Source organism: Xyrauchen texanus, chromosome 10 (genome assembly GCF_025860055.1).
Source record: "Xyrauchen texanus isolate HMW12.3.18 chromosome 10, RBS_HiC_50CHRs, whole genome shotgun sequence".
Taxonomy (NCBI): Eukaryota; Metazoa; Chordata; class Actinopteri; order Cypriniformes; family Catostomidae; genus Xyrauchen; species Xyrauchen texanus.
In genome coordinates this window covers 33,877,915-33,904,539 of record NC_068285.1, presented here as the reverse complement: position 1 = coordinate 33,904,539, position 26,625 = coordinate 33,877,915, and the positions used below count along the sequence as shown (strand labels likewise).

Below are 26,625 nucleotides of genomic sequence, written 5' to 3'. Positions count from 1 at the left end.
ATTTCTTCAGCACTGGTAGATTTTTTCACTTGTTTTGTCTATAAAAACTCTGCCAGTACAATAAGACAAAATACACATGTTAAAAATACATTCTCTGAAAAATCTAAATATCTTATGCTGTGTTGTTTCTAAAACAAGGTAAATCAAATTGATCTTGTTTTAAGGATTTTTTTATATTTTTACAGGAAAACAATACAAAAATTATTATCAAGAATACAATTTTTTCCCTAATATCAAAGTTCTTACTAGAAAAAAGAAATTATGATATAACGTGAATTTTCTTTATAAATAAAATATGATCATGTCTGGTAACATGTGCATGTAAAATGGCTAGAAATAGCATTTATTTCTTCTGCTCCAAACTTACTTCAAACATACTTCTCTGTCTGCTCGTATGAATGTAACACATCATAAGAAATTGTTTCACCGCTGGTCAAATGCACTTTGGATCGCATCATTTCTATGTATAAATGTTCTGCATCTGAAACGACTAAATATTAAATTAATCAAATGACACTAAAATGCAAAGTAATCTCTTCAGTAATCAAAATACTTTTTTAATGTAACTGTATTCTAATTACCAAATATTTAAATTGTAACTTTAGTCAATTACAGTTACTTATATTTTGTATTTTAAATACGTAATCCTGTTACATGTATTTCGTTACTCCCCAACCTTGACAGGGGAACAAACAGAGAGAGAGAGAAATTAAAAATATATATAAATCATGAACATTTTGTAAAATTATGCAGACACTCTTACTCCAGATTTTATAATCCACATAAATTGTATATATCAGAAAAAGTATCAATTGGACAATTTGTTGTATGGATATTAAAATGTACTTTTCTTATCTTTGTTAGAAATTCATTATTTCGTGTAATGGACAGGCTCTTCGCAGTAAACATTTTCCAAACACACAATGTGCATAAATCGGATGCCATTGCCTTACGTGTTTATTATTATTTTTTCTTTACTTTTCTTTTAGCTAGAAGTCAAACTCCATGCCACACACCTTTTATAATTATTTTTCTCCTACCAAGCACCCACTTACTAACGTCTGGCTTTTAGCAAATGAGTAAAAGTCCTTCTGGGTGAACGTCTCTTAACGTAATTAATATTCATAAGCCAATCCTTTGCCATAGTAGAATTAAAAAATAAAATCGCACACTGGACTAATGTATTGATTAACAAAGTTTTAAAGACAATTCAAAAGGTCCAAAAAAATTAATAAATCCTTACAATCAGGTAAGATTTGCAGTTACATTACAGAACATCGACATACTTTTTCCATGGACATTTACTTTTTACTTTTTCTAATGACACGAACAGCCCTTACGGGAAATCATCAATTAACATTTCCCCCTATCTGACCAACATGTAAAGTGTCAAATTAATATCTAGGAGTCGGGAAAGACTCGTGCTCAACATTTCCAGAGGATCCTGAAGGGAGATCCCGTCCCACCCAGCAGTGCTTTCACATCCTCCCCGGTTACATCTTTGACTCCGCCTCTCCACGGCCTCTGCCAAGCGCTCAGTCTCGCGCTGCCCCTCTCCAGAATAACGGACGGAGACCACCATTCGTCGTTGCTGTTGCTGTTGTTGTTTATCTGTGCTGCCGGCTAATCTACCGAGACAATGGCCTCCGATGGTATGGATGAACGTTCCCCGCTGTTGTCAGCACCGAACTCGGGGAATGTCACGCCCACAGCTCCGTCGTACCTGCAGGATTCGAGCCCAAGAGGTAAATGTGCATTGTGATTGACGTAGGAGTGCTGAATCATTTAGGGCGGACAGTTGTGAGCAGTGATCTGTAGCAGTCTACTGCCCATTTATGTGAAATGTTGTCTCAAAACGACATGCAATAAAAGTTCAGATGAGTCGTGTAAGAAGAACGGGCCTCGATCAACACTGGATTTCTTCTGCAAGATATTACCGTACTTTGTTATCACAGTCTAATGAAAGGGGGGTGCTAAATGTTGCATTATTGGACGAGAACACATTGTGTCGAATTTTGCCAGCTGGTTAGTATACAGTGCTTGATAGCTCATTAAACGTTTACTTTAATTGGTATGTCAACTGATACAGTTTCAGCCACATTATTGATTCCAGAATAATTTAAATTGGCAATTCATGCTGTAGCCACTGCAATTAAAATGAGCTATTTTACATATAGCTTGCTATTAGTGACGTTTTACTCTCAAATGTGAGCAGTGGAGACACTGTAACCATTGCTAGAAATCACATAGGACCAGGTCACGTTATATAGGGACTATACTGTAAATACACATGCTTAGTCATAACACTTGTTTGCACATTGAACAAGACATACTGTTCTAAGTATATAAACAAACAAAGAAGAAGAAAAAGTTATGTTTCACAGAGTGACTATTAACACTTTTTGGAGTATAAATGTCCTCTTGATTAGCCAGGAAATTTAATTTTATGGTTTGTTTTATGTTGTGCATAAGCATTCCCCTAACATTGTCTTAATCTCTAAATTCTGGGAGCCTTTCTGCAATCATACTGCAACATTAAAATCATCAAAAGTCCTTTTTTTCTTGCTAAATAATTTTTTTCACAGTCATTGTAAGCAGCAACATAACCACAATAGACTTCATTACGTTTGATGAAAAGAGAGCCTGTTGCCCAGTCCAAAGTATTCTTTAAGTTTGATGCAAACACTAATCATCTGCGTTCAGTCGAACACTAGCCTGTCAAAGTATACTCCATTTGACTGTGCACGCATGCACAGGTGGTTGGCGCATGCGCGCAAAAGCTGCTATGAGATACTGGACTATCTTCAGGAGTTAGACCTATAAAGATGTCTATACACTCTTTCGGACTCAAGTTATAGAAATGCAGGTATCTCCTAACCTCATATTTTAGACACGTCAATATTTTAAAAGTCTTATAGTAAAAGATAAATAGTTAAATACTCTAAAATATCCTTTACATACACCGATCACCGATCATCCACAACATTAAAACCACCTGCCTAATATTGTGTCCCCTCGTCCCGCAAAAACAGCGCCAACCAGTATCTCAGAATATCATTCTCGAGTTGTTATCTGAGTTAAAGTAGACTTTGTCATTCCAACAAGTCTAGCCATTCTCTGTTGACCTCTTTCATCAACAAGGCGTTTCCATCCACAGAACAGCTGCTTACTGGATGTTTTTTATTTTTGGCACCATTCTGAGTAAATTCTAGAGACTGTTGTGGGTGAAAATCCCAGGAGATCAGCAGTTACAGAAATACTCAAACCAGCCCATCTGGCACCAACAATCAAGCCACGGTCCAAATCACTGATATCGCATTTTTCCCCATTATGATGGTTGACATTAACTGAAACTCCTGACCTGTATCTGCCTTATTTTATGCACTGCAATGCTGACACATGATTGGCTGATTAGATAATCGCATGGATGATTGTTGGTGCCAGATAAGCTGGTTTGAGTATTTCTGTAACTGCTGATGTCCTGGGATTTTCACACACAACTAGGCCTGTCATGATAATTACGTTATCGATTTATCGGATGATATATGGACATGACCTCGATCATTGTTGCTGACCTCGTTATTTCCCATTGTGTTTACATGCGTGTTTGTTTACATAAGAAGGAATATCACCAACATTTTAGCCAGTCGCGCTGCTTCTGTCCTCTCATCTGCTCTTTTTTTTGTCAGAGGTGGGGCTCAGGCAGCTCCTCCACACACAAAGAGCGGACAGCAACAGGTGAAAATTACGTGTCAGGGCTCGACATTAACACTTGTCCGCTTGTCCAGGACAAGTGGACATTTTGAACAGGCAAGTTAAAGAGAATTTTACTTGCCCGACCAGACAAGTAGCCTGATTAAAATCTCAATAAGGAATGTTAGCTCAATACTGCAGGATTGTGGGGATTGAGCTCAATTTAATCATTCTTGCATGTTTCACTTTCAAAATGCAGGTCATTTCTTCTATTGGTGCAGTTCAGCAGCTTGTGAGTGCGAGCAGTGCACATATCTACTGAACTTTAGATTTTACATATATAAATGGGTAAAAACCTGTTAATTGGACACTCGAATGGTGTTGTACCACATCTCTGAAAACGAGCGATGCGATAAAACTATTGCTGCTGTTTATAATCAAAATAAAAATTATAATCAGAATAGTCTTCATCGCAAGCATGCAATGTTGGAGAAATCAAATTTTGTCTCGTCACATCGTGGCGCTCCCTCATAATACAGCAAGAAAGGCAGAAATAGCAAAAATGCTTTGTGTAATAATACCGTCTGTAGAGTGAAGAGATATGCTTAAAACAGACTTATGCACCCATTAAATCTCATCTTTCTTGAACTCCATCTAATGTATCTATCTGAGGTATTATCTCTGCCATGTGAATCAGTCAATTTTAATAAGAATATAACAATATACATTATTATAATACTAACACTATAACATTAATAAATTACACACAATGAATATAAATGTACAAAATAACTGATTTAGCAGCAAGGTTCTCTATTAAACAGCCGTTTTTAATGCAACTGGTGAGAACTGACTTTTACTCTCAAACAGATGATTTACCCAAAAATTTAAATTTGATAAGATTTTACAAAATGGTTCCATTTGTTAATGATATTTAACTACATCAGTTAACATGAACTGACAGTAAACACAATTTTTATATAATTTCTTAAACTTGGTTAATGTTAATTCCAACATACAGTACAGTATATCAATACAGTTACATACATTAAAAAAAAAGTTGTATATGTTAACATTAGTTCATGCATTATGAACTAATAATGAACAGTTGTATTTTTTAATTAACTAACAGAAACTTAGATTGACAAATGCTTTAAAAAGTTATTCATTGTTAGTTCATGATAGCTAATGTGCATTATCTAATGTTAATAAACCTTATTGAAAAGTGTTACCAAAATTTCTGTCATCATTACTCATGTTAATGTTTTTCAAATCTGCCTGACTTTCTATCTTCTGTGGAACTCAAAAGGAGATGTTAGGGAGAATGTTAGTTTCAGTCTCAATCCACTTTTATTTTATGGAGAGAAAAAAGATGCAGTGAATAGTGACTGTGAATAACATTCTAACAAAAATCAAACTTTGTGTTCTTCAGAAGAGAGAAATTCATACAGGCTTGAGGGTGAGTAATGATTTACCGTCTCTCTGCATTGTGTTCTGCAGTTGGAGATGGAGAGGCGCCTTTATTTAGTATTTTTGACATTCTGATTCCAATGTCACTTTCTCAAGTATTGCAGAATTTATATAAGAATCAGCTTTTTCAAACCTAAAAGAAATTATGGGCGCTACGACACGTAATGTTTTAGGACACAGTCACAAGGAAACGTGGGAGTTTGATTTCGTAATCGACCCTTTAAATCTGTCAACAGATTTTTTTTGGCTGTTTTGTAAATCAGTTTTTACTTCCTGATTAGCTGCAAAAGATTTACATTTTTATGGTAATGATCCGCTTACAACTTATTATTCATACTGGCTTTATTCTCAAAACATGATCAGGTTATGAGGAGGGTGTAAACTATGTGTGCTGGTATTCTATAGCTTTATGATCTGGCTTAGTATAACCCCTGGATTATGGCTGTTTCTTTCGCCTTTTTTGACCGTGGACGTTCACTCACTGAGTGTATGAGAGGGATTAGCTTTGCCTGTTGAGAGAGGATCTGCTGAGCTGTGCTCTAGTAGTCTGCACAACCTTGCTTAGTGTGTGAGATTGTTGTTTATTCTGCAATTGCAGTATGAAGCCAAAGCTATACTTTTACTGGAACACCACTGAACTACACTGTATAGTACTGCAGAAGTTACACCCTCCAAGCTCTTGATTAATGAGCTATGAGAATAGCAAAACTGATAAGAAACAGCTTTGACCTTGTCTGACATTCAAGTGGGTTTTATTTTAGTGATATGTGAGAATGTAGAACAGCAGTTGTGTAGCAGTCAACCAAAAAACAGTATCAAAAAGTGCAAGAACAGGTAACAATTTACAAACAACTCTAAAAGAGAAAAAGAGAGAGATAAAAAGACATGCTCTCAGGACTGACAGTTGAAGTTCTTGATGGAAGCAGTAATGACTTGCAGGTTTGTTAGGTCTGACTCTGAATGCACTTCCACCGTTGTGATTTAGCAGAGTGGTTTGCTGATAAGATAGGATGCAGAGAGGGGAGGTTTATCTGCTTATAGATTTTGAATTCTTTTCTGTGGATAAAAAATCATGTTATGCTAATGCAGTAGTCGGCAACCAATGGTACATGGAGAGTTAATCACTGCCGTGGCTCAGTTGGTAGAGCGGGTCAGCCACTAATCGCAGGATTGGTGGTTCGAATCCCAGCCCACATGATTTCATATGCCAAAGTGACCTTGGGCAAGATACTGAACCCCAAGTTGCTCCCAAAGGCAATCTAAAGGTGTATGAATGTGTGTATGAATGGGTGAATGTGTCACAGTGTAAAGCGCTATGAATACCGTTAAGGTTAAAAAAGGCGCTATAGAAGTGCAGACCATTTACCATATGTAATAGAGAATGGAATAGAACAGAATCTTCAATAAGGACATTAATTTAACAGAATGTGTATTTACTTGATTAAATAGAATAGTATTAAAAGGGAATAGAATAGAATCTTTCAAAATATAATTGAATTTAATAGAATATTTCATACAGAATGGAACAGAACAGAATGCCTAATGGGAATCGAATAGAATAGTACCTTTAACAGGGAATCAGACAGAATAGCATCTTTAATAGGTAACTGGATTGATATCTGAATAGAATCTAAAATGAAATACAATCTAAAAGAAGAGAATCCTTAACAGGAATCGAACGGAACAGAATCCTTAATGGAAATCCACATTGTGGTGTTAAAAATCTGAGTTTATTCAAAATATAAGTTATACCTGGAAATATGAAAATGAAAAGTTTTAAGTTTAGGATTTTGGAGGTGCAATTCATTGAAAAGGGCTAAATAGTTGATTATAGTTGGCTTGTGATGCACGAAGGTCTTGCACGTGCGGCATGAGTCTCGTCACCCTTTAACCCTCTGGGGTCGACGGACGCGCCGGCGCGTCTTGCTAGATATTTTCGTCATTACAGCGGAAACAACTTAAAATACTCCGTCATTTTGGGGCATACAGATAAGTGTAAGATATCATTAGAGACTATAAAGGGTCTACTTTTATTTGTGTACACTCGCAATAACAACAAAACCTTGTGCTTTTGTAAAATAAAGAAAATAAAAAGGGTGAGCTGTCAGCAGTCTCTGGGTTCGCGAGCATATATCTGAAACACGTCGCAAAAATGAACTGAAACTCTGCGAATACTTTTCACACAAACATGAAACATATGTCTAAACAAAGCTTAAGATGTCTACTTTTAAATAAAACAATTCAAATTTAAAACAAATATTCTCCTGCAATGTAATCTGTATGAAACTAAGCGATGTTTAGTTTTTACTGGTTCATCTAATTATAGGTATGTGATCACACCCACCAGGAGAGCGCGCCATTCATACGCTAATGTGCTGAAGCGATCAAGGCAAATGGTACACGCCCCCGACAGTGAGGTTTGATGTAAACAATTCATTCACTTTACTGCGCGTTTGTAATGATACACAGGCGAGGAAACTCCTGGATAGTAAGGAAGGGTTAACATTTTCCTCAGAAGAAGATTGAAAATTCAGCTTTGATCACAAATTGCATTTTAGAATATATTCAAATAGAAAACTGTTCTTTTAAATTGTAAAAAGAGTTCACACAATGTTTTTACTGTATTTTGGATCAAATAAATGCAGTCTTGGTGAGCAGAAGAGACTTCTTCTAAAACTTTATATGGTAATGTAGGTCTAAAATTAAGTAAAGTCTTTAGGTAAAAAAATTTATTGTCAGATTTCTTCTTTTAACTTAAAACTTGATTTTGATCATTAAGTCTCCTCACATTCATTCTCTTTCTGTCACATTCCTCATTGATAGGCCCAGGGGAGGGGTCTTTGTCTCCTCAGGTGTGAATTACAATCAGTATTCATGATAGTTCATCGCATATGACCTTTCTAACACTAAAAGTGTCTTACAAAAGTTAAATTACTATATTGTTTTGTATGAATAAGTGATCAGGATGGTTTTCACATAATTTTGTAGCAAAAACTCTAGGATACAAGATCCAGTTCTCAAAAGGCTTGTGGACAAATGTTTAGTATGTGTTATATGGCCTTATTTCAATGACTTAAAAATTTAGTTTTTTCAAAAATGTAAAAAAATTAGTTTTTTGCATGCATAAACGTTAGTTTCTCAAAAATACAAACATGTACACACATGTTGCTCACATATTATTGTAGCCCATTTTGTGCTGAATACAGTGTTATCAGACTTTATCCATTAATATGTTTTAAAGCAACTGAAAAAAGCACAAATGTCAAGGCATGTCTAAACTTCTCCAGGGCCCAAAGCACCCTCAGACCCCAGAGGGTTAATACTATTTATTTTTTACTACAAATTTGTGACATTATCTGTGTTAACTCATTTTGAACAATAGGACAGGTTTTCTTTTATTAATGCACTTTCAAGTCGTAATTTTTATATCTATAGCTTTTCACAACACACATAGTTTCAAAGCAGCTTTACAGAAAATCATGCATTAACAAAAATTTACTGTAATATCTATAAAGTCTTAGATTGATTATTGTGTAGTTTGATTTACTGTAAATTGTGTATAACAATTTAATAATTAAATAATAATTGTATTTAGAACCCTTGTGAGCAAGCTGAAAGTGACTGTGCCAAGGAACACAAAACTCAATAAGATGTTGGATAATGGACAAAAATAACCTTGGGAGAAGCCAGACTCACTGTGGGGGCCAGTTCCCCTCTGGCTAACATCATGAACATAATGGCAATATTAGTTATTTGTGTACAGTGCAAGTAATGGTTTAAAATTTTTAAACTAAGATTAATGACTAATGTCTTTGAAGTCCATCCTGGATTAACTGCAGAAGTTCACATTGTTGCATTACCCTTTGTTAGTTGGCTGATGAAGGCTTTTGTTAGCAGTTAAATGGTAGTCTATATATTCCATTTCAAGAGTGAAGTCCATCAATAGACAAAGGTGATGCAGGCATAAATCAATGAGGTGCATTGTAGTTCAACCGGCAGGTCATTTCGATGAGGTTCGGCGGGGTCCATAATTAGTCCAAGGTTCAGGTAGTGACATATTAAGCATCTGATGTCTTACAGTTGGAGTTGGTGTCAGTTCATTCTCTTAAGTCCATCGTAAAAGACTGAAGTGATGTCTGGCTTGCACCAGCTGTAATTTGTCGTCATCACTTAGTGACACATAGCAGTGGAGTCCAACACCAAGCAGGAACAGAGCTGGATCTGGCCGGCTCTGGTTGAGACATTGAAATTAATAGAATAATATTAGCATAGATGCCATTCAATTGTATGCAGAGTTATACTATAGATCATGATAGATGTTTCTGGTTCCGGCAGACCTAACTAAAGCAGCCTAATTGTGAGTTGATGGATAAATTAGGTGTATACCTGGCTAAATAGATGAGTCTTTAGTCTACACTTAAACTGAGTGAGTGTGTCTGCATCCCAAACACTGTTAGAGAGATTTTTCCATAGTTTAGGAGCCAAATAGGAGAAGGATCAACCTCCTTTTGTGGATTGTGATATTCTAGGAATTATTAACAATCCAGAATTTTGTAATCGTAATGAAAGTGATGGAATATAGCATGTCAGAAGGTCACTTAAGTACTGTGGAGCTAGACAATTCAAAGCTTTGTATGTAGTTAACAGAATTTAAAAATATATAATACATTTAACAGGTAGCCAATGTAGAGAGCATTTGTCGTAGGTGAAAGAATGCTGTTCTACAAACATTGGAAACATTGGAGACGACATAACGGTACATCTATCGAGAGTCAGATAATATTGTAGCAGCTTATTTTTAGAGGTTTTTGGTCCAATAATTACCTCTGTAGTTCAGTACGTCTGTTTTGTCAGAATTGAGTAGAAGGACATTTCTGGCCATCAAATCATTTATTTCAATGATACACTCTGCTAATTTGGAGAATTGTGATTTTTCATTTGAAGAAATATAAAGTTGGGTATTGTTGGCATAACTGTGGAATCTTATTCCATGATTCCTGATAATATCTACCAGGGGAAGCATGTATAAGGAGAAAAGCAGTGGCCCTAAAATTGATCCCTGTGGCAATTCCTCATTTACACATACAAAGTGGTAGTGGTCTGATAAATAGGACCTAAACCATGTTAATGCAAGTCCACTAATGTCAACATAATTCTCCAACCTATTCAAGAGAATGTTGTGATCTATCTTGTGAAGGTTGCTTTGAATGTAAAAACATTGGTAGAGAAATGCAGCCGCAATCAGATGATAAGAGCAAGTAATTTGTAACTCTGATTAGTGCAGTCTCTGTACTGTGATGGGGCCTAAATCCTGACTGAAATTGTAGTAATTTGAAATTAACATAATTGGGAGGACACTAATTTTTTGCAAGTGTTACCTGCCCATACCGAATTTTTCCGATTCCGATTTTCTTTCTAAGAACTATTATTGAGATCTCTATTACAGATCTTGAATGAAACTGAACCCTCTGTCCTCAACTATGGAGAACGGCTGGTCATCCAGGGCCATGAATTCCATAATTTTCCTCGTAATTGCTTTGGTCTTTTCGCTGCTCATTCCAAGGAATGATAGGAGAGGCTGCTGACTTGTGGCTGGCTCTGAGCTCTGGCTAGCTTTAGCCGCTTTCCCTTTTTAGCTTCTTTTTTAAAATGGGCATTTTCAGCTGGGTGATGGTGTTTTAAATGTCTAATTAGGTTTGTTGTTCCGAAAGTTATTGTGGTGGTTCCCACAATACCACCCCTGCAGTCGCAAGTTTGAATCCAACCAAGCAACCAAATTGGCCCAGTTGCTAGGGAGGGTAGAGTCACGTGGGTTAACCTCCTCGTGGTAATGTGTGGTTCTTGCTTTTGATGGGGCACTTGGTGAGTTATGCATAGATGACACATAAAATAGCGTGAAGCCTCCACATGCGCTATGTCTCTGTGGTAACATGATCAACAATCCACGTGATAAAATGTGCGGATTGACGGTCTCAGACGTGGAGGCAACTGAGATTTGTCCGCCGCCACCTGGATTGAGTCGAGTCACTACGCCACCACGAGGACTTAGAGCGCATTGGGAATTGGGCATTCCAAATTGGGGAGAAAAGGGGAATAAGAATAAACAATGCTAAGCAGGCTAGCAAGCTACAAACACTCGTGCAGTGTGCCGGATGCAACCGGAACATGAAGTCACTTCAGTCTCGGAGCAAATGAAAGAGCTCGTGCGTGAAAAACAAATTACTCATAAGAGTTAGTATGGTTATTATACATCCAGTGTGGTCAGAGTAGAGTTCAGAGAAAATTAATGTCCAAGTGCTCAGTCATTCCCACTGTTACAAGATATAAAGTGAGAAGTACAAATTAAAAATAAAAGTTAATTTACTTTATAAACACAATCTGCATTGTATCACACTGCATCACATGGTTGCATTGTTTTAGTTTGTCTAGACTATGTTGTGTTTAAAGTAGGGCTGTGCGATTTGGGGAAAATGTCATATTACGATTATTGAGGCTAATGTTGCGATATGCGATTGCGATATAATAAACAAATGGTATCATGGGTCAACTTTCTTGGTTATCAAGGAAAATGTACAAATAGTTGACTGATAATGCTGAAATGTGTATTTCTCAACTCAAACATACAAACTAGCAACAAAAAACACTACAAATGGACAGTGTTTTCACATTTAAATAATATTTTTACAAAATTAAATAATAACATATTTGCATTACTGCAAACTTGTTATTTTCTCAATATTACACCTAAATAAAATGGAACAATAAATAAGAACATACAAAGTTTCATGAAAATAAGATTTAAGCAGGATGTAACATGTACTTTCTATAAACTCTTTTGAAAAGGAAACTGGATATAAAAGTGTGGTTCACTCAATCAAACCACTAAAACGGTTATTATTGTTGTTGTTTTTTAAATGACCTACTGGTATTTCCAAATCCTCTTTCTAAAAAGTTCTACTTATCGCTGGTATCTCTTGTCCAGTGTGTGGATCATTTTCTGAAATCTCACTTTTCTACTTTTCTCTGTGCTTTTTCAGGTGCTGATATAAATTTGTTGTGTTGCCACGTGATGTAGCAAATGTCATTTTGCACAGTACCTCTCTCTGCTCAGTGTCGGTTATTTTAAAGCCAAAATATCACCATATAACCAGGGTTTTTCCTTTCTCAAAATGAGGCGGAGGTGGTACCATACCGATCAAAAAAGTTTCAAATAAATATACATATATATATATATATATATATATATATATTATTGTTGTTGTAATTTTAGTGTTATTTTTCACACAATATTGATCTTGTCATGATGATCTTATGATGATGACGTTGTGAGCTGCAGACAGCGGGGGTGAGAAACGAGTGTCTCCGTGTTAGAGTGCGCATCAGCCAGCGGCTGATCTCTCTAACCGGTCTCGACTCCCACTCAGATTGGGTCTCTTCAGCGACTGGTTGAAGCAGATCTTACCGCACAGAGAATTACATTTTTGGAGTTTGTGCTTATTTACATGATGCTCCCGTATTATTTGAAACATAATTAAGGATGAAATAAAGCTTTATCGCCATGCTGTGATCTGTGTTTCTATCAGACACTCGAGCTGCAGCGATCCTCTCGTTTCGTGCGTCATCATTATAGATTGGTCATCTTTTTATTAGCGGTGTAGAAAATGGGCAAACTGCTCTCAGAGAGAAGGAGCTGTCACATCCACACATGCACTTACTTATTTAATAAAATCGCAGCATTTTGCCATCATATAATTGCACAGGCTGACATCGCGATTGCGATATGATTAATCGTGCAGCACTAGTTTAAAGTCAAGTTGAGCTTGTTTATTTGTCATTTGTTCAGCTAAAGTAAAAGAAAATATGCAAATAGTTTGTGTGCCCCAGTAAATACATTTATTTTTTTCTATTAAAAAATTTAAATTTGATTTAAATTCAAATTTAAAATTGGAATGATGTAAAGACAATCCAAAGAATGTATATAGTGAAATCCGTGTACTATAGCCCTTTTTTGCACTAACTACTTTTCCACCATGGAACGTCATCTTGCCTGTCCACTAAACCAAACCAAATAATGCATTACAATACTACTTTATTAATCCCGAAGGGGCAATTCTATAAGGTAGGGATGGGCATTTTTTTAATAATTTTGTTCTGTAACCCACAAAAAAACAAGTAATCGATTACTCGTAATTCAAATGTAAGTTAAAAATAACAAGTATGACACATACTTGAAATTTAAATGTATTTATTTCAAAGTAACCTAAATTAAAAAACTATGTTTTTCTTTTTGGGGGGGTAAGCACAGATGCCATGATATCTTCTTCTCACATCCAACACAACAACAACATACGTACATCTGCGGGAAATGTGGAAATTAAATATTCAAGTAGCATTTTTAATATTTGACTAGAACAATTACTTGATTAGTCGATTACTCATGCACATACAAGGTCCATTCTTCAGTCTGAACCAATTAGCAAAACATTCAAGTTTTATCATACAGACACACAATGTATCTTTTAAATCATGTAGAAGCCCAGATAGAGCTGGATTATCCCTGACAGCTGAGTGAGGTCATGAGGCCAGAGCTGCTGTCAGTTGTTTTTGCTGTGCTATCACATGTTCAGTATAGCAGTGTGTCTGTGTTGTTGGTTGGCGTGACCTCACAAGGGACAGACAGCAGGAGGGACATGTCTTAATATCACTGAGAATAAGCAATGAGGAATGCATGGCTAAACCCAGAATTTACTCAGAGGTAACTGAGTGCAAACCTTGGCTGACGGCCCAGCTATAGAACATTTGAGAGAGTGATTTCATTAATTTGTAACTTGGTAATATGGATAATAGTAATACAAAATTCAGCTCATTGTTTGTTCCATATGATAGACTGGTTATTCGCACATCTACAGTTATTTATGCATTTACAAAACACAATTTTAAATTACACTTATTGTAAGGCACTCACAATGGAAGTGAATGGGACCAGTCCATTAACATTAAAATATACACTGTTTCAAAAGTATAGCCACAAGACGTAAACATTATACATGTAAACATGATTTTATTGTGATAGAATTAGGGATTTACAGCCGTTACAGTGTTTACCAGAATATAAGACTTACCGTCGGATATGTTGTAATATTGGATATATAACTTTACACAGATAAGGTTAGTATGTGATTTTATCACACTAAAATCATGTTTACCGGTATAATGTTTGCGTTATATTTAGTATATTTTAATGTTAATGGCCTGGCCCCATTCACTTCAACTGTAAGTACCTTATTGTAACTGCGATTTTACTGTTTCCTTTTAAATATACAAGGGGTGAGTCAAAAGTATTTTTTATGGTAATCAACATTATGCCACAAATTCTGTCAAGTGATCTTAACTTGAACTGGAACATTCCTTTAAGCAAAATCAATTGAGAGACCACTGATCCAAAAAACATCAAGGCATACAGTATGTGCTTGCTTCTCTCTCTTACAGCCGAATTACCTCCACCCTACACAGCCATTGCCAGTCCAGATACAGGGGGAGTGCCTGTTATCAACTGTCGAGTGTGCGAGTCTCTTATAAATCTGGACGGAAAGCTCCATCAGCATGTGGTGAAGTGCACCGTCTGCAACGAGGCCACGGTCAGAAACCCCCATCTGCAGTTCTTGCTTAGTCATCCACAACTTATTTTTCTTCCTCTAGCTTTCTTCTGATCTACGAACATTCTTTCTCCTTTGCTTTGTTTTTTGTTTTGTTGTTTAATTTGTTTTGTTTTGTTGCATTCATGTGCACTTTCATTTTGCACATCAAAAGATAGGTCTAAACACAACAGCCATGTCAATATTGTTTGAAATCCTCAACATCTTGGCCTTAAGCTTATCTTACCAAACATCAGACATTAACATCAGATAATTTGCTTTAAAAATGTATTGCTTATAACTATTTTTTATTGTGTGTCCTTGGATGTTTAATGGATAATTGTATGTGAACTTGAGCTGCTAAAGCAAAATTAAATGGCTTCACATAGCTCGATTTCATAATTAGTCTTCTGCATATAATGTACATGTTGCCTAACAATAAACTCTCAGCTTGACAGGTTGCTTTTCACAAATTCTGGAGCAGACCTAACCTCGGTAATAGGTATTAGTTGCAGTTTGGAGGTGCTCTGTCTAGACTCAAATGAGAGGGCTCTCTGTGTAAAGATCTCAGACCACGTGCAATATTAGTCCAGCCATTAAAGGAGTAGTTCACCCAAAAATGACAATTTGCTGATATATTTACTCACCCTCAGGCCATCCAAGATGTATCTGTGTTTCTTTCTTCATCAAAACAGAATTTAAGATTTCTAGGATTTCATTTCAGGCCTCCTCCTTCAAACAATGCAAGTGAATGTCCTCCATTTTTTTGATGGTCCAAAATGCATATTTAGGGTGCATCAAAATAATCCACACTACTCCAGTAGACAAATAAAGTTCTTCTGAACCCAAATGATTGATTTATTTTAGAAACAAAATAATACTTATGTACTTTTGAACTACAAATGTTCGCTTCCGTACATCTTTGTGACGCACGCTCATGAGAGGAATGACATCATTGTTTACAATGTTTTTTTATTATTAGTATTTGGAAATTATTTTAATTTATTTTATATTGTTTTGAAATGGTTTTGGACTGTTTTGGTTTGTGAACGGCGCTTGGTCTGTGTAAACAATGACGCGCTTTCTGCCTCCTCCTCCACGTGACGCGTGACCTTACCAACGAGCTTACGTCAACCCTCTCATGAGCGAGCGTCACAGAGATATACAGAAGCGAACATTTGTAGTTTTACACAGTTACACAGTTTACACTTTTTGTGGAAATCATCCTATTAATGGTTTACTTACAGTCTGTGCTGAGATAAGAGTGCATTTTATAACATTAAAATACATTAAATAGTACTACTATTATGTTGTATCTTGCATGTTGTATAGTGTGGTTCAATCTGAAATATGACTTGTATCAAATTTATTTTACAGCCTATAAAAAACCCACCAACAGGAAAGAAGTATGTTAGATGTCCTTGCAACTGCCTGCTAATCTGTAAAGACACGTCTAGGAGGATAGGATGTCCCCGGCCCAACTGGTAAGTGTTAAAGGGGCACTTTTGTCAAGAATGGGGAAAAAATTTGATCTCAGTGATTTCAATTGTGGCATAGCGTAATTTTTTTGGCCTCTTCCCCCGGTTTCATGTTGCATGTAAACTTTACCAGCTTATAACATGTGTGCAAGTGTTGTACTCGTACCTGTTTACATTCAATGTCAAAAGAAGAGAATAATAAGTGTCATGTAATAGTGGGCTTCTTACATTGTCAGATTTCTTAATAAACTAATTTTTGTTTCTGATGAATATCTTGCTCCGTGTCATGCTCCATGTCGTCTGGGAGAAGTGCAACTTTGTTGCTGCTGTGTTTCTGTGATGTCAGCATAAATAAAATGACATTGTTGATGTACTGTACCGCCAGGATATGACACCGTTGTTTGGCAAATTCGACAAGCTGTATTGCAACAATATTCTTTCCGTTTGTCACGATCTTCTCGCCTAGGTACTGTAAAGTTGCTCTGTCTCCAGGAGGAGACTGTTTTGCAGCTATCAGTGTTGCGCTGCTTGGATTTAATTCCACTATAATGTGTTTGTTTATATGATACATACTGTATAGTATTGTATCGTGAGCATTGTATCATATGATACAATACGATACAATGTTTTACACCCCTAATATATACAGTACCATAAGTTGGTAGGTTTGGTCTTGGCAGACTAGGGCCCTTTTTTAAGAGCAGCACTACAAATATACAAATATACCAAAACTTCATGGCCATGCATTTTGACTTTGCAGGTATGGCATACCTGCAAAGTCAAAATGCATGGCCATGAAGTTTTGGTATATTTGTGCAAGCATGCGCTAAGTCTAGGCGCAAATGAGTTTGTCGAAAATACACATGTATAGCACTAAAGGGCTGGGTGAAGTGCAATTTAATTCTGAGGGTTTTCTCCAGTTATTGCACCATGTGTGTCCTACTATATAGTCCATTCCCTCAAGAATCAGGGACATAAACAAAAACAGCAAATTCCTAAGAATTTGGTTGTGCAAATTAATTCTGTAGGCAATAAATTAGAAGAATAGAAATATGGACTTCGTCAGGATTGGGGATGTAGGCTCTTTTAAATTTTAGTAATAATATTAAGCATTATTAATCATATTGATCAAGTGACATATAAACCAAGACTTGTATTGAAGTGAAAGTTCTCCAAAAATGTAAATTCTCTCTTAAAGGGTCCATACAATGCGAGTGAATGGGTACTAAAGTTTTGAAGTTCCATAATGCACATAAAGGCAGCATTAAATTAATACATAAGACTCCAGTGGCTTAATCCATGTCTTGAGAAGTGATAAGATAGGTGTGGGTGATAAACAGATAAATACTGTAAAATCTACACTTTTTTACTGTAAATCTACACTTTCACATTCAGCCACTTACTGGTTGGGGCTAGTCAAAGGTGGAGATATATAGTAATTTGTATCTGTTTCTCACCCTCACGCTTCTGAAGACATGGATTTAAATACTGGACTATTTTATGCTGCCTTAATGTTCTTTTTTTATCTTCTGAGGGATGTTCCAACAGAGCTGAGATATTCTTCTAAAAATCTTAATCTTAAACATCTGGGATGGCATGAGGGGAAATAAATGATGAGAGAATTTTCATTTTTGGGTCAACTCTTCTATTTTACAGTGAGTGTATCTGCCTTTCCGGTTGGGCTGTGCATAGAGGGATCAGATGGAAAAATACATCAAATTAGTACAAATTAGATCATAAATACAATTGTAAATATGTATAAACACAGTAATAATAATAATAATAATAATAATTGAAAAATAATCAATTACCTCTGGAAGGTTTTACACAAATCTCATACATTTTGTTTCCTAAAACAGCTACTGCAGTGATTGTCAGGGACATTATTTGATGTTCCACTAAATTTTCAGAGTTTGGACATGAACTTTATTACCACCTGCTGGTGGAATCTCCAAGCTGCAAATGCTGGAACTGAGTTTAGACTGCGCTGAAAACAGATGTGCTTCAGAAACATCTATTTCTCAGGAAAATAAAAAAATTGTGCTTTGCACCACTTCATTAAAATACAATACACCCACAGTTTTTGCTCATACACCTACAGGTAGCGCAAACACTTCCAACCACGGCCACTTGCACTTTGTGCTGGCATGAAAATTGCACTTAGAATTAGCGTTCTAACGAAAATTAGATAAGACGTAGCACATGTCGTTGCTGCACTTACCACCGCCACGAAAATAGAGCCATATGTCTGCTTGCACTGATGCATGAAGACTTGCTACTCCTACAAATACAATACATGCTGCATCAGGCATGTAGTAAATGCTACTGCTGCAAAAACAGACCTACAATCTAATTAGATGCATACTGTACAATCCTCATGAAGCAGAAATAGACATTTGGTGCTGGGGTGGAGGAGAGTTTCAAAGAGAAAACTCTCATAGTGCGATGCAGTGAAACAGGATTACCTGCAAAGTAGGCAAATAAAATGTTAGACAGAGTACACAAGTTGATTGGCTTGCAGATTGCAGGTCAAAGGACCTATCTGATTGAACTATGGAAGATGCAAGCCAATTGGCATTACATGATTACATGTTCAAAGAACCTAGCAGCTTGTGCCATGTAGAGTTTCATGACTAAGAATAATTTAACCAATTATCGGGGGGTGGGGGGTTGAACCATTTTGAGGTGGTTCATAATTTTTCACACAAAAAAAAAAAAAAAGTACAACTGACATCAATGTTTTTATTGACCCCAGCAGACGCATCATCAATCTGAGTCCAGTGATGGTGGTCCCAGAGGAGCAGCCCGCCCAGCCAGCTCTACCAGTCCAGCCTGAGGGCATGCGTGTGGTCTGCGGCCACTGTGGAAACACATTCCTTGTACTCTCACATCTTTATATTAATATTTCATCTGTAATAATGTTGTGTGCCCCTCCTAAAACCTTCAGTGTCAGTTCATGAAAGCAGAAAATAACTTTGAATGCATTTAGAGAGATACAACAGCAGAGTTTTTCTAGTACATTTTCTTAGTATTTCTGTGATGCCCCTGTTGTGTAGGGCAGCTATGATGAGTCGTCCCAGACTGTGTCAGGCCAGGCTATTGGTGCCGCCTCTGCTCTCTTCAAGGTCCTAATGCCCCTAGCTACCACCCTCTGGGTGGACTGAACAAAATGACAAACTAATTAGAAAAAATGGTAACTATTTACAATAAGGGTCTATTTGTTAACATTAGTTAATTAATTAGGTATCATGAACTTACAATGAACAATATATTTTTTACAGTGTTTATTAATCTTTGTTAATGTTTATGTAATTTATTAAAATACTATTGTTCAATCCTAGTTCATGTAAGTTCATGTTAAGTTATACAAATTGTAATTTTTTGAATGTTTGTCATAGTTTATGTTGAAATTGACATTAACCATCATTAGTAAGTGCTGTAAAAGTGTTGTTCATTCATAGTTCTTGTGGTTAACTAAAGTTAACGAAAACAGCCTTGTTGTAAAGTGTTACCAAAATATTTTTAAAACATTACACATGATTCAAATTAACATAACACTTTGTGGTCTACAAGGGCAAGATGCAGAAACTTATGTCACACAAAATTTGTGCCACATATGATTATTGTTTTATTATATGTTTTATTTCAGAAAACAACTGCCTTTTGCCTTTGTACAGTGTTAAATCCACTAATGTTTGCCCCCCCCCCCTCCCCTTATATACATACTGTACATGTATTCACTGAAATCATCACCTCCAAAAGATCTTGCTAATTATAATTATAATTTATCAGTAGCCATTTAAAGTCAACATGAAGTCACAATTGATTGATAATTTACTTTTCAAATACACATTCCTGGTGTTGTGAACAGTTCATCAGTGCTCTACATTATTCCAAAAAAAGAAAAAAGTTTTTTTAGCCAAATGTAATAACTTTGCTCCACTTCTGAAACAAGGTTTCTTTTTCGGCCCTTATTTTTCAACCTCTTACCTCCAATTCATTTATTTATTTATTTATTTGACTGTCCTGTTTCACTTAGAAATGCATCACATTACAGAAAATAAATTGGGTTTTAAATGCTGCTTCATGTTGACTTTGAACTAATTTGGAATACCATGCACTGACTCCTGGAATCAACTGTAGTTTAGTAAAATGAAATGACTTGTGTTGCTCTGCAATGCAGTGTGTTTGCTTGCTGTATAAGTAACTTCCTTATTAACGTCCTCTGTTTACCTCTGCAGTGGATGGAGCTCCGATTTAATACACTGGCCAAGTGCCCACACTGCAAAAAAATGTGAGTTGCAAAAACATTTCAGATTCTTACATCTACTGTATTGTCAAAAAAGCTGGCTCAAGACTGGGTTGGCATACATAAAGTAACTGCCCACTGTTCTGTTGGTCTGTCCCGACTCGGTGACTTGAGCCTGTGTGGCCTTACTCCACCGATGTCATGCCAGCAGCTGATTTGATGTTCCCGGGAGAAAGATCGTAAATCTAAATGTGTGACGTTCGTTACAAGTTGGAGGTCAGACTAGAGTTTTTACTGTTAATAGAAGTGAAAATAAATAAATCTTGGCTATTGGTACCAGTTAGAAGGGGAAATGTGATGCCAATCTGCCAGTCACCTGAGAGACCACAGGGCAGTCACGAAGCAAATCATGCTGAATATTGAAACATGAGCACTGCAGACACTAGTGACGCTACGACGGAGTGTTATGACAGAGGCAACAGATGTTGCAACAGAGATTTAGGAAGTCTAGAGCCCAGAGTCTTCTGAAGGAAATCACAAATGTAATGATTCCACTAAGATACTGAGCGTTCAAAGAGGCAGAGAAGCAGATAAAAGTACAAGAAGGAGAGAGATTAAGCATTTAAGGCTACCGGTATATGGTTTGCTGTGATTGCTAAAGAATGTTTTAGAATCCCATCACATGAGAGGCATGTGAAGGGTCATGTAGTAGGACTTAATGAGCCTCAAACAGGAAAAAGAGAAGGCCATGTGACCCAGTGACGCAGTCCTCTATTGACTGCAAACATTTGGAAGTGTTTCTTTAACAATGGGCACATTTTATGAGGAATTTTCATATTTTAAGATTAAAGTCGGGTTCTAGGCCAAGGACAAAATCTTATTTAAAAAAGTTATGTTTTAAAAGACATTTAAAAAGGAGTAAAAATAAATTATGAAGGCATGGTAAAAAGTGTCCAAACCTGTTATAATGTGACCATTTAAGAATAATTTTTTTTTTTTAATAAGTTTCTATTAGGGGTGGGAGATATGATCAAAATCTTATATCAGGATATGAGTATATATTTAATATGTCATTGTATTCTGTCATTGAATTATTCAGCATGTATAGTTTCAAATATTTATTTTATAATTATATAATTTTCTCTTTATTTGGAGCTTGACAATAGAAAGAGTACCAAAAAAATGTATAAATATGTTTTTCACATTATGCCACATTATAAATTCACGTTATGCCACATTTCAGTCTGGTATGTTGTTGACCAATTTTATTATTAACTTTCCTCAAGAAACTCTCTAATATCTAAAATATAATAAATTATGTAAACAATTCTTGCAAAAAAAAAAAAAAAAAAGATTGCCGGATTAATGCAGAGCACATCTTTTGGCTTTCACAATATTTTACGTGTTTCATTTTGAGGTAAAACAAATAGCTTGTATTACGAGTGATTATTGTCGTGAGACACAGTTTGCATATTATAATTTTCTGCTCTGTGTTGGGTTTTGTGAACCTACACCACAGATGTTGCACCTGTTTTAAAAACAAGCTTCTCTTCATTTTCTTGACTTGTTTGGGAGTCGTCCCGTTCTTTAAGGGTTTTTCCTGGGTCAAAAATTATTGAGTAGCATTGATTTGCAGTGATCCAACTCTCCTGTAAAAATCTTGCACTTGCATGCTCCACAGATGGTGCATGCGATGCTGACATGAAACACAGATGCATGCGTCCGATGAGAAGCATATTAAGCACCTTTAAAACACCTAACGTGAGATCAATGTAATTGAATTACACTGAAATTTGTTTAAACCCTGTCCTGTTTATATTATTATTGAAATATTTGGATCACGTGAGCTCTACCATCTTCACTCGTATTGGCTGTCACCCCCGAAAGTCGCTCTTAATTTGCATAAAGTTAAACATTTCTCAACTTTGTCACGCCGCTGGACACGCCCACATCCGGTCGCCAAAGTTTGCCGTCGCCAACGGTTGCCGGAAGTTGCCAGCTCTCATTGAAATGAATGAGATGAGGTTGTTTTGTCGCTGCGTGTCGCTGGCAGTGTGAATGCAGCTTAACTCTTAGTTACTAACTCCTGAGCCTAAATAACTCAAGTGTAAGTGTACCTCTTGAGTTATTTGCTAATCCCTGCAACAAGGCCATTATACCTGTGTAAATAGAGACGGATTCTGCCCAATGGAGCAGAAAATCTGGTAATTAAAGACAGGCTTCATATTTGTGATCTATTTTAAAGATTATAGACACAGCCTTACCATGTTTGCTACCTTTGTTCTCAGATCGTCTGTAGGCAGTGCCCTACCAAGAAGACGCTGCTGTGCCTACATTACAGTAGGAATGATCTGCATTTTCATTGGTGTTGGTTTAATAGTGAGTATTCATCATAGTCAGAAACTACTTTTGGAGTACATAATTCCACATCTATAACAAGTAAAGGAATATCATATAAAAAAATACAATACAAAAATTAAAAGAATTATCTGGGATGAATGCAAGTTAAATTGCTAGTTAACCTTGTTTATGCATAAACAGAATGGGTGAAATATTTATAACTTTAATTTAAACTAATTTAATTCTAAAAAAAATTCTTCATTATTTAAAAAATGTATAATAATAATTTAGGTCTGTTTTAGGACTGTTAAGTTAAATTTAACTTTAATTAAATTAATTTTTCCCTTAACTGTTCTCACCAAATCTTGTGTGTATTTCCTCACAGATGGGCACTCAGGACTTTGCCAGGCGCTATCATGCTACTTATGTTTCCTGGGCCTTTGCATATCTCCTTGGGCTGATCTGTCTGATACGGGCCTGCTACTGGGGAGCAATTAAAGTCAGCTATCCAGAGAACACCTTTGCATAGACAAAGCTTTGTCCATCTTCAAACAGTCCTTTTAGTATTTGATTTATCCTGATTTTAACAGGCTAACAGCTGGATGCTCACTCCTGTTACAAGAGAAAGCGTTTAAGAATCCCCAGGGTTTAGGTACCTGCTGACATTTTAATTACAGATTGAGGTATTAATTGGCTCTGACATTTCTCTAACTGATATGAACTTGATGATAATAGAGAAAATAAAGTGAAACCAATGATTCTAAAATTAGATTTAAAATAATAATAATCATTATATTAATCCTTTGTTCTTTGGTACACCTCTTGAATTTTGTCTTGGAGTTGTCAAGGTAGGTGGGCATATTTTAATATTTTGCTTTTTGTTACCAACTCGACCAAAATATATGATCTTTTACGAACAATTTGCCCATTGCACTATGATTTTATGCAAGTTTTCTTTTCTGTTGCTGCTAGTTACCATAGCTATGAGCTGAGAGATGTTATGTGTTGAGAAAGCCTGCCAGCACCAATAGTGGCACTGTCTGTCATTTGAAATGCTCAGATATATTTAACTCTTCTTGCAATCCTGTGCCAACATTTTTGTTTCAGTATCCGTTAGGGGATGTCACTATATCATATGTTTTTGTGGCTTCAAAAGTAAAAAGCAAGCATGTACACTGTACCTCATTAAAAGGTAATGACACTTCGAGGAGTAGTTCGTAATGGAAAATTCTATCATTTCAATATAATTCTATCATTCCAAACTCTAATTACTTGCATGAATACAAAAGGAAATATTTAGCAGAATGTTCACACTTCTCTTTTCCATATAATGGTAGTGCAGCCTGATCTCACAGGCTTTCTTTAGTAAAAATCAGTATATGCTGACAGAAATTTAAAACACTGCCCCCCCAGTGGGCAAAGCGGGAAGTGTTGTTGCTCCATTTATATCCAGAAGAGTTCACCAAAAGCTAGTTGTGGAGCGTGTTTTAATTTCTTTTCAGCTATACAGTGAAGAGGAATGCATATTTTATGGACTGTAAAAAGGACAAAAAAGCCCCATTAAAGTACTAGAACAGTAGTCCATAAGACTTGCCCATTATATTCCAAGTCTTAAGAAGCCATGCAATAGCTGTATGTGAGGAATAGACTGAAATTTAAGTAATATTTCTCTGAAAAGTGAAACCCCTGGTGAACATTCGCTTTCATCGTATGTAAAAAAAAAAAATAAAAAAAATGTTTGAACATTCTGCTAAACATCTCCTTTTGTGGTCTACAGAAGAATGAAAATAATGTGGGTTTGGAACCACATGAATGTGAACAAATGATGACAGAATTTTCATTTTTTGGTGAACTATCCCTTTAACACATGCTGAATGAGAGTTAATCACATGTGCATGTATCTTAACTTGATTCTTAATTTGTCTTCATTTGTACTGAGTGTTTTATTAGTCTGTTACTGAAAGAGCACAGTGGAAGTGTTATGCCTTTTGTGTCCTTTCTGTGTGTAGAATGTAAACTTGCCTATTTCCAAACTCAGTTAAAAACATTGCTAGTATTACTGTAGCTTACATTTACAGTAGTTCTGTATTTTGTTAAGACAAAAGGAAATAATTTTATCTAAACTTGTTCTGAATGTGACAAGCCAGTGAACTCCTTGTTCATAGGCAACTCAGCACACAACGTCTGTAGTTCTAGTTGGAATATGGCTTGGGTTGTTTGTGTGTGTGTGTGTGTGTGTGTGTGTGTGTGTGTGTTTTATTTAATTTTTTTTTTCCAAACAAGAATTTCTCAATAAAATAGAAACATTTTCCTTTTCCCTTGATGGTCTTATGCTTCATGCTTGCTTGACTTGAATTGTAATTTTAATGAATATCTTGTGTTTTGTATATCTCAAAGACAGTGGGGTTCATGTGTCTGAGATGACTAGTGAAAATTTTATTTAGCACCACAGTAACCTGATTTATTTTCAGCACAATGTGTCATTCACTTTGAACAAATAAGTATTTCTGATGATAGAATTAATCTCTCCACTGTCACAGTTTTTTAATTAAACATCCTGGATGTTACGTACGTGTCATGATAAAGCATGCTGATGAAATAATGCAACAGCAAACTGTCTTTCAAAGGTCTGGCTGTCATTAGACTGAACATACTCACCTATAGCAGCAGACAGCAGGGGGCCACACATGTGCTCGTTATACAATTTTCAACTTGTTTCTAAGCTTCAAGTACCTATATTAAATGGTAAGAAAGTGCTAAGACCATACCAGCCATGAGATGTAAGGTTTCTTGTGTTTTTGGTTCTATGTTCTGTATGTTTAATTTCTAATGTGCAATTACATTGCATGCAGCAAGCTTTTTAAATACAATATTTTGGTGTACAACTTCGACTGCATCAAGTTCAGGAAACCTAGCTTAGTCGTGGTCATTTTTTTGTTGCCTGTCTATAATCACCCATTATTGGTGATATCATGCAATCCAGACCCTTGTACATCCACAGGATGGCAGTGTTGATACTTGAGAGGCAGACACAAACCTCTATGAGTCATGTGGCTCTGGGAAATAGTTTAACACAATCAGTCCCTTCTCAGTGGACCAAGATTCATGTGCAGTTCAAATACAATATAATAACGTGTACAAAAAAATACCAAAACCACAAGGCAAATGACATGCCAGAATGTCAAATTCTTAGAAAGATTATAAGCAGTTTAGTTAACCTAAATATGTGCAACAGAATTAGTTATTGGTCCCATTGTCATATTTTTATTTAGAGATGACAAACTACAGTACATAAAAAAATAATAAACCAATTATATATTTTCAAAGAAATGGTCTGATATTATCAGGATTAACGAGATTGCAAGAACTGCTACATAAGAGACACAGTCATGTTCTATAGACAAACAGTACATAATATGACAGTACACATCACCGTACTATCAATTCAAAGATTAACAAATAGCATATTTCTGATGAAACATCTATGGTGTCAGAGAGCGCTACAGAATAAATATATCATTGCTTTATTTGCTATCGTCTAGAGTTTGCACTTTTCATATAGAGCTAACAATGTTACAACAGCAAGTGCTTGTCACCATGACTACACATCAAATATGAACACAAGTGGTCACTTCCTGATGACAAAGGGACACAGATTTCAATCGAGTGTGATCTGCGTAATTTCTGGCATCACCTAAATAGAGTTGACAAGTTCTAGTTGTTGTTGAGGACCCACCATGATGCTGTAGTAGAAAGAAGT

The 26,625-nt window shown here is 36.1% G+C and overlaps 2 protein-coding genes across 3 annotated transcripts in view; one reads left to right on the top strand and one right to left on the bottom strand.

The window, feature by feature from the left end:
• Positions 1–1,367: 1,367 nt before the first annotated feature.
• Positions 1,368–25,178, top strand: LOC127651074 (type 2 phosphatidylinositol 4,5-bisphosphate 4-phosphatase-like). Its single transcript, XM_052136782.1, has 7 exons — positions 1,368–1,745; positions 14,653–14,801; positions 16,176–16,282; positions 19,032–19,155; positions 20,518–20,570; positions 22,814–22,904; positions 23,251–25,178. The coding sequence occupies exons 1-7, from the start codon at positions 1,640–1,642 to the stop codon at positions 23,392–23,394; spliced, it is 774 nt and encodes a 257-aa protein (XP_051992742.1). The 5' UTR covers positions 1,368–1,639; the 3' UTR covers positions 23,395–25,178.
• A 940-nt stretch (positions 25,179–26,118) lies between these two features.
• Positions 26,119–26,625, bottom strand: part of LOC127651069 (N-terminal EF-hand calcium-binding protein 1-like) — a 73,130-nt gene continuing 72,623 nt past the window's right edge. Inside the window, exon 13 of one of the 2 annotated variants that reach the window (XM_052136775.1) lies at positions 26,119–26,559. In XM_052136775.1, coding sequence (XP_051992735.1) covers positions 26,474–26,559 — 86 coding nt within the window. In that variant the 3' untranslated portion in view covers positions 26,119–26,473. Of the gene's footprint in view, positions 26,609–26,625 lie in introns of both variants that reach the window. The other variant, XM_052136776.1, reaches the window with a different exon arrangement.